This window comes from Syngnathus floridae, chromosome 11 (assembly GCF_059516105.1).
Source record: "Syngnathus floridae isolate MCC-2025c chromosome 11, RoL_Sflo_1.0, whole genome shotgun sequence".
In the NCBI taxonomy this organism is placed as follows: Eukaryota; Metazoa; Chordata; class Actinopteri; order Syngnathiformes; family Syngnathidae; genus Syngnathus; species Syngnathus floridae.
The window spans coordinates 8,545,856-8,553,546 of NC_142423.1; the positions used below are offsets into that span (position 1 = coordinate 8,545,856).

The 7,691-nt window shown below is 40.8% G+C and overlaps 1 protein-coding gene across 1 annotated transcript; it reads right to left on the reverse strand.

The window, feature by feature from the left end:
* Positions 1 to 696: 696 nt before the first annotated feature.
* ptgis (prostaglandin I2 (prostacyclin) synthase) lies at positions 697 to 7,507 on the reverse strand. Its single transcript, XM_088389171.1, has 10 exons — positions 7,344 to 7,507; positions 6,903 to 7,026; positions 6,138 to 6,313; positions 5,914 to 6,054; positions 5,632 to 5,744; positions 5,387 to 5,562; positions 1,851 to 2,019; positions 1,540 to 1,721; positions 1,190 to 1,341; positions 697 to 1,055 (listed from the first exon to the last, which is right to left on the reverse strand). Exons 1-10 carry the CDS (start codon positions 7,412 to 7,414, stop codon positions 899 to 901), a joined length of 1,461 nt encoding a protein of 486 aa, XP_088245297.1. The 5' UTR covers positions 7,415 to 7,507; the 3' UTR covers positions 697 to 898.
* Between the last annotated feature and the right edge of the window lie 184 nt (positions 7,508 to 7,691).

The window sequence follows — 7,691 nt, forward strand, 5'->3', positions numbered from 1 at the left end:
CACCTGAACGCACCACAAGTTTGTATTGGTCTCTCGTGTTGGGGCATATTACACAATATTCCCCTACACAGACGCTATTTTATTTGATTGATATTATTTAATTATTATTTTCCTTCGTTTTTTGCTTTTTGCTCTTGGTTTTTATTAAAGCCGTTGCAGAGTTCTGACATCAAGTTTACGTGATTCTTACAAAGCATAGCATATTTATATTTTTAAATATTCTGATTGAATAATACTATAATAACTAAGTAACTGATGCAAATGAATTTAGAATAAATCTGAATATGTTGGGTAAATGACATGCCATCTAGTGTGATTTACGTTTTTTTAATAATGTATTTTTAGGTCAATTATTAAATACTGTAAGTCAAACAGGTCCTAGAACACAGGTGTCAAAGTCAAGGCCCAGATATGGCCCGCCAAATCTTTTCAGATGGCCCGCGAAGACAAATTGTGCATCGAATTTATGTCAATTCCAAAATTTCAAATTGTTTTCACTTTTAAGAAATAGAGATATTGTTAGCGATTTTTATTACGTTCATTTTTTTAAAATCATTTTCTTTTCTAAATATTTGATTTGATTTCAATATTTCATTCTTAAATATTTGAACAGTTTTTATTAGTCTCCGTTTTGAAAACTAGTTATTCATCAGTTTGTTGCGGAGCCTATACTATATATACAATATAAGACATTCATACATTTGGGTTGACAATTTTAATGGCCCTTTGAGGCAAACTATAACTATGATGCGGCCCGCGACAAAAATAAGTTTGACACTCCTGTCCTAGAACAAAACCATGTGACAAATACACTCAACATAATAAATGTACAGTATATACAAAAATAACAGGGGAATAAATAAATATACACATATCAATAAAATATCCATTGATTAAATTAAGTTGACGTTATTCTCTTTGGTCTGTAGCGGACTAGAAGATCTCCCTCCGGCTGGAGCATTCCGAAACCGTAGCGGCTTGAATTGACGGGCGGCACTTGAGCTTCTGGGTCACACAATTCCAGGTCCAGATGGGTCAGCATCAGGAGCACAAATCTGGATGCAAATGAAGGTAAAATTCAAACACACACTCTTTGGTGTTCAATGTGCTTCATCAAAATATATCATGTGACCAGCATGATGTGCTTTGATCGTGTATTTACATGACGGAAAGATCTTAAAACACTCACTGTTCAATGCTTCTCACTGCAAAATCTTTCCCCACGCACACATTGCTGCCCCCGCCCCAGGGCATGGTAAAATATTTCAGCTTTCTATCGTCCTTGCAGAAATCCTCCTTGGGTGTCAGGTCTTCATTTAAGAAGCGGTCGTATTTGAAAATCTGTCACAAAGGAAATTCGATTGTTAATATTAATTTTACAGTCGTAGAAGTGGGTTTGAAAATGATAGTAGAAGTTTTACAAAAATGTTTGTTTTTTTGATGAGCTGCGTGAGGTATTTACACCCACTTGAGTAACTAACTATAGTTCCTTGTCCTCTAAATGTGTTGACACCAAAGTGCGTACTTAGCACACAGTACCTGCGGTTCTTGGTGTATTTCTGGGTCCATTTGTGGGCTCAGAAAGGGAAAGAGACACACTTTATCCCCCTGTCTTAGGTGGTACTTTTGCCCATCAGCCATTTGCAGAACTTTGTCCTTCACCACATCTCTGCTGATCATTGCTGCGGCAGTGAGTCGCAAGGTCTCTTTCACAACGCTGTCTGTTGGACAGAGGGAGTTAGCTAACTTGAATAATGTGTTTACAAACAAAAAATGCTGTCTAGTTCTGTTGGGATGTTTACTAATGTGGTTTTCCATCCAGGTTGAAGCGGATGGATGCTGACACGTACCTAGTATGGGTGTACAGTGTGTCCTCTTCTCTCTGGCCATGCTGGGGGTCTGCTGGAGGGAGCTGTCCTCCAGAGGAAGGCCCCTTATCTCTGACTGGACTGCCTTCATAGCCTCGGGGTGAGTGAGCAGAAAGCCAAGGAGCCAAAAGGCTGCAGGTCCAACATTACACTACATGAAAAGAAGTTAAAAAATAAACATGTTAGGTATTGATATTTCAGTTGGGAATTATAGTAGATTAGAAGATTTATTTCATTAGCCAAACACCAAAAATTCCTCATAAAAATGGGAAATAAGTCAATATGACTTCATGTTGTATTCAGTCTGGGGTGGTAGTTGCACTGAATACAACATGAAGGCCCTGCAGCGCATAGTGAACACGGCTGGTAAGATTATTGGTGCTTCACTCCCCTCCCTGAAGGGCATTTACGCCTCCCATCTCGCCCGCAAGGCGGCCACGATTGTGAGTGATGTGAGTCACCCCGTTCACTCTTTGTTTGACCTTCTGCCCTCTGGGAAGAGGTACAGGAGCCTGCGCTCCCGCACCGCCAGACTCACCAACAGCTTCATTCTCCAGGCTGTTGGGATCCTGAACTCTCTTCCCCCTTCTGCGTAGCGTCCTGTACTTATATATTGTGTTATTTGTTTATTTATTATTCATTCATCACTCTTATTTATTCATTGATTGTGCCTTCTTGTTTTATTTTTCTTGTGTTGTTTACTTGTATGTACATTGTGAACTGTCTTGTCACCGTGGGATAGTGGGAACGTAATTTCGATCTCTTTGTGTGTCTTGGCATGTGAAGAAATTGACAATAAAGCAGACTTGGACTTTTTGACTTGAAATGTGGAAAAAAAATCAATATTCCAACATTGACATAAAAATGTCAATATTTAATATGTATGTCATGTAGCACTGTTGAAAAGTTGTAGCCCCCTCCAACATTCAAGTTGCCCATCCCTGTTCTATAGATTGACTTGAAACTTCATTAAGTACACAATCAAAACAGCATAGTAGCTCTTGTAACGGATACGGCATACAAGTGTACCTAATGAAGTGTCTGGTGAGCAGAATCAATGAAACTGATCTTACACAGCTGTCGGCCTCCGGAGGAGAGGCACCTGATTCTGTCAGACAGTAATAGCTCAGGGTGAAGGGGGGTGTTCTTTTTTACCTTTCCACATCCGAGCACTGACAGCCAGGCCAAATGGGCACAAGCTGCACCACTTTGTCCCCCCCCCTACCCCGCTACATCCGCAGGTAATGACCATCTGATCACGTCAGTAGAGACACAAAAGGAATTCTGGTGGGGTGAATGTGGCAGTGGGTGACCTGTTGGATTTTTCATGGTATTATGGGCAATTTTTATTAAAAATGATTAGGTCATTTTTTGGGGGGGATGAGGAGATGTATGCCATTGGAGGCCTGGAGCTATTACAGCAATCACTTCTCTATAAAGGACACAACCTTCACATTGTTCTCCCCAGTGCTTGTGTTTTTAATGTTAAAATGTAAAAAATGCCCCCCCTAAAAAAAAACGACTGAGTAGGCTACTTTCCTTTATCGCCCTGTGTGCCTTTTTTTGTAAAACTTTTTGTGCTGCTGCACTAATGACAATTATTCTGTGCTTTTAAAACTTTACGCTTGAAATATCATTTTAAAAAGCCACTCTGACAGACAAACATAATTGTTAGATTCTTGCTGTAGTGTCATGAGGCGAAAATTGTTTTGTCCAAAGAGGACAGATTGTAAATTCAACAGTGTTTCTCAAAGTGCGGTCCGTGGACCTCTGGTTGTCCCCGCAAACCCTCCAATTGGTCTGTGAATTTTTATTGATATTTTGGAGTCTACTTTTCATGGAATTACAAATCTGTTTTCTAAGTCTAGGCCTATTTATTTCTGTATTATTATTATTATTATTTTTTGTATTTCTAAAGAGCGAGTGTAGAGGGTTTGTATTTGGGGGGGATAATCCTTTTTACGAAAAAGAAAGAAAGAAAAGCACTGACTGCCTGCATTCTGCACTAAAATATTAACGATGATGATGAAAACTCATGTTCCTAAATAATTTACCACCTGTTTGCCAGTGATTGCAAGTGCCTGTCAGGTACATGTTTGCGCGCGCATGCGTGCATGTATTCGTGTGCGGTTGCTTGCCCTCAAAAAGACGAAAGCCAGAGTTAAATCCATTTCAGTGCTTATTTGTTTCAGTCAATAGCATTGATCCTATGCAAGTGGAGACTAACATCACCCAGTAGCTTTTTTTTTGGGCAGTACAAGGCGTCTTTTCAATCTCCGTGCACACCTCTGCTTCTGCTTTTTTTGTGACACATTTCACAACACCTTTCTAGCTTCACTGCTAATCCCTCTCTCTGCTACTCTCTGCAGAGATTGCTCTACTTTCCATGCCAGACTGTGTGCTCGGGGGATCCCAGCAGGCATGATGGAGCACAAACAAACAGGCAGGAGGACTGACTGACGGTTTTTGCCCTGATCTGCAGAGCACGCCAAGAGTGACTTACTGAGGGTCTTTCCTCACATTGCACAACGTCATTGTTCCAGTGGGGTTTTAATGAGGATTGGGAACATAGTGTGCAGCAGCAAAGAGCACAATAGAAGATTACTATCGCCACCTAGTGGTCATGTAAAGCAGCAAGGAAGTCTTACACTACTATATACAGCAGTGGTTCTTAACCTGGGTTCGGTCGAACCCTGGGGGTTCGGTGAGTCGGTTTCAGGGGTTCGGCAGAGCCTCCACTGTGGAGGTCCGAACACACCTGATTTGTATATGCGCATATCTGAACTGGTCTCGCATAGGCAAAAGCAGAAGTCACACTGATTTGCTGGTATGTCATTTGTTGTGAATTCATGCATTGTGTTGGTTTTATTCTTTGAACAAGGTGATGTTTATGCACGGTTCATTTTGTGCACCAGTAAAAACATCTATGTGCAGGTCCAGGCAGGTTCTTATACTAACCGCTGTCAAGGAATCTTCTGGCCCAGCCTTTTTCTTTGTTTGCTAAATGCCACCAAATTCCCACAGACAGTTGAGGCATGGCGAGTTGTTGGCAGTCCCTGCATATGATTTTGGTTTATTTGATGTGTGTGACTAGCCCTGACATTGACTGGCAAGAATCTAACTTCCCGTTGAAGCTGAACAGGATAAACAGTCGAAGAAGGATGTTGTGAAAGAAAATCAGCCAGGTTGAATTAGCAGGTTGATAAAAACTAATCTACAGGCAGATTAATTTCCTCAATGCCACCTAAACTCTTTAAGCTTCATATCCATTCTCGGCAACAGAGCTGGCGTCTTTAAAAAGCTTTGAACCAGATCATAGGACAACAATAAGACTGCATTAAACTGCCTGTATTTTTTCTGTTTGTCTTTTAGATTTTTATTTTTTTTGTCATCGGCTTAATGAAAAGTTAGTTGGCACAACAAAGCAAACAAGTCCAAACAGGGGTGTTTAGACTTTTTATATGCACCGTATGGTTCTTGTGTATCTGGTCTAGTAAAAAAGAAAAATAAACACTCACCTGTGTGGTCCACAGTTGCAGCAAAAGAGCTCTCTTTTGCATCTCGGCATCCACTCCTTGTTCCTGGAGGAAGCGTTGGTAGTTCTGTTGCCACTCCGCCTTCCCACTGCACTCGTCGTTCGAAGACAGAAGTTCCCACAGTCGTTCTCGGGACGAGTGGGCTGTCCTGCGCTCCCCTGTCATGCACATTACACGTCAACCCACTGATACGGTCAGATAATAGTCACCGAGTGTGAAGATCTCACCTCCTTTGAGTGAGCAGCGAGCCAGTTTGGAAAGTAGATGGTCAAACTTGCGGAATTCGCTGTAGACTGTATTGACGTCCTGCGTGTTTGCAAACAGCGTGAGGTAACCAGCTCTGGACACATAATTTCACAACTATTGTGAGTGATTCAGTAAGTTCATTAGTTTCTCTTTGTAGAGGATAAAGAATAGATGCCTGCAAGTAGTATAATAATATATAAGGTGGCAAAATGATGTGCCCATGATATTTCTCTTGTGACTCTTTGGTCCAGAAACGAGGTTACCTGAAGAGGAGGCTGTAACATAAGCTGAAGAGTCCCTCTCGTCTCCACTCTGACTGACTGGAGAGATCACCTAGCAGTAGCTCCTGAAGGTGAGTGCTCATCGAACAATTCATCTCCGACAGACAGACACCTCGAAAATGTCTACAGATCAACGGTCAAAGATGACTAAGTGAGATTTGCACAATTACAACACTTCGATACCTGTTGCGTGAATCACTCATTACGTTTTCATAAACATCCTGTCCGCTTCCGGCTCCACGCCTGGCAACTGAAGACCAAAAACTCTATTTATGAGCTGCTGTCTGCTGCGGGTGAAGTCCAGGCGAATGTCGTCAAAAAGTACTTCATCGAAAGAGCGCGGGTCTAACAGCAAGGTCACGTAATGGCCCGCAACGCACACCTGAAAAGCACATAGTTTGTCTTTGACTCATTTGAGTTTCGAATGTGATTGTTTCTGATGATTGAGCTCAACAAGAAACTGACAATCATGCAACAAGTTGAATTTGTGCGACTTGGGCGTGTAGATTTGTTAATCATTGCTGCTTTCAGGAATAGAAAGCCATTATATTAATACATGAATGAGGAATTTAAAATGTGCAGGCAAGACTAAATAAATGAGAGTGGTTCAAGGAAAAAAGTATTTTAAAAAGGTATTTTAACAACCACGTACAGTGAAATGCTCCAAGGAATAGGAAATATTTTGTTTTGGTTATACTTCAGTTGAACTACATTTTTTTTTTAAAGGGGAAGTCGAGTGAAAAATACTCTTGACATTAATATGTTTGACACGGCTCCACTCATCTAAACACTGTATTGCGATTAATATTGCATTTGTGGGACGTGTGATATTATTGGCTAAATAATGTGATGGTATTGCAGTAATATACATTGCAATCTACTTTTGTTTTCTTCTTCCTGTTACGGACCCACTTTTGCAATCTCGTAACTCCAAGAAGGATTAAAAGAAATCTCCCCACAGTTTTACTTACAGTAAAAACATCACCGTGTTTTTCCTTCATCCGAGACAAAAACTTTGCGACATCCTTTTGGAATGCGAGTGCGTGTCCCAACCATGGGATGAGACCTTTGTCCAAAGGAGGCTCATTTTCCCGTCTGTGTCAAGCAGAGACAAAGAAAAAACAGATTGTGGTTCACAAATGTCAACTTGAAGTTATCGCAAGAAATTTCTCAACCAACTTGCTTGAACGGCTCGCTTTGAATGAATTTGTTGTTCTACCTATCAATGTTTATTCCTTTTAGAATTGCAACAATTGATCTTGCGACACGTTTTAGTTTAAAGGATGCAGTTTTGCTGAGGTCTGAATCGTCAATACAAATTGCAAGGCTACAATAACGTGTATTAACCTGTTCAAAAAAATCTTCAATCAATCTTATGCACGCCATACTATAAATAAAATGAATGAACTTACCTGGTGCGAGGGTAGTAGAGGAGAATAAGTAGGAGTACAAATGTAAGCAGGGAAAAAAGTACCCATAGCATGTCTGTAAAGTGATTCTTGTCTTTCCTCTGGAATAATGTACTCCATAACCAGAGTTATGTGACTTATATGTGCTCCCAGGCTTGGTTTCTTTTTTGTCAAGAGGCGTGGAAAGGTGTGGCTGCTGACACTGACGTAATTACACAATGCAACAACACAGTAAAGTACCGACACACTCCACTCAGACAACTTCGTGGAATCGTGGGTGAAAAGAAAATTACATAATATTTGCAGGCTCGGCTTGGAGGTTTTGTTTACTTTTGTTGTTAGGTTAAGTTT

Coding starts and splice junctions, on each gene's coding strand:
- ptgis (XM_088389171.1), bottom strand. CDS start 7,414: ATGCTATGGGTACTTTTTTCCCTGCTTACATTTGTACTCCTACTTATT. Junction 7,027..7,343: donor CTCTACTACCCTCGCACCAG/GTAAGTTCATTC, acceptor TGCTTGACACAG/ACGGGAAAATGAGCCTCCTT. Junction 5,745..5,913: donor TGTTACAGCCTCCTCTTCAG/GTAACCTCGTTT, acceptor TTATGTGTCCAG/AGCTGGTTACCTCACGCTGT.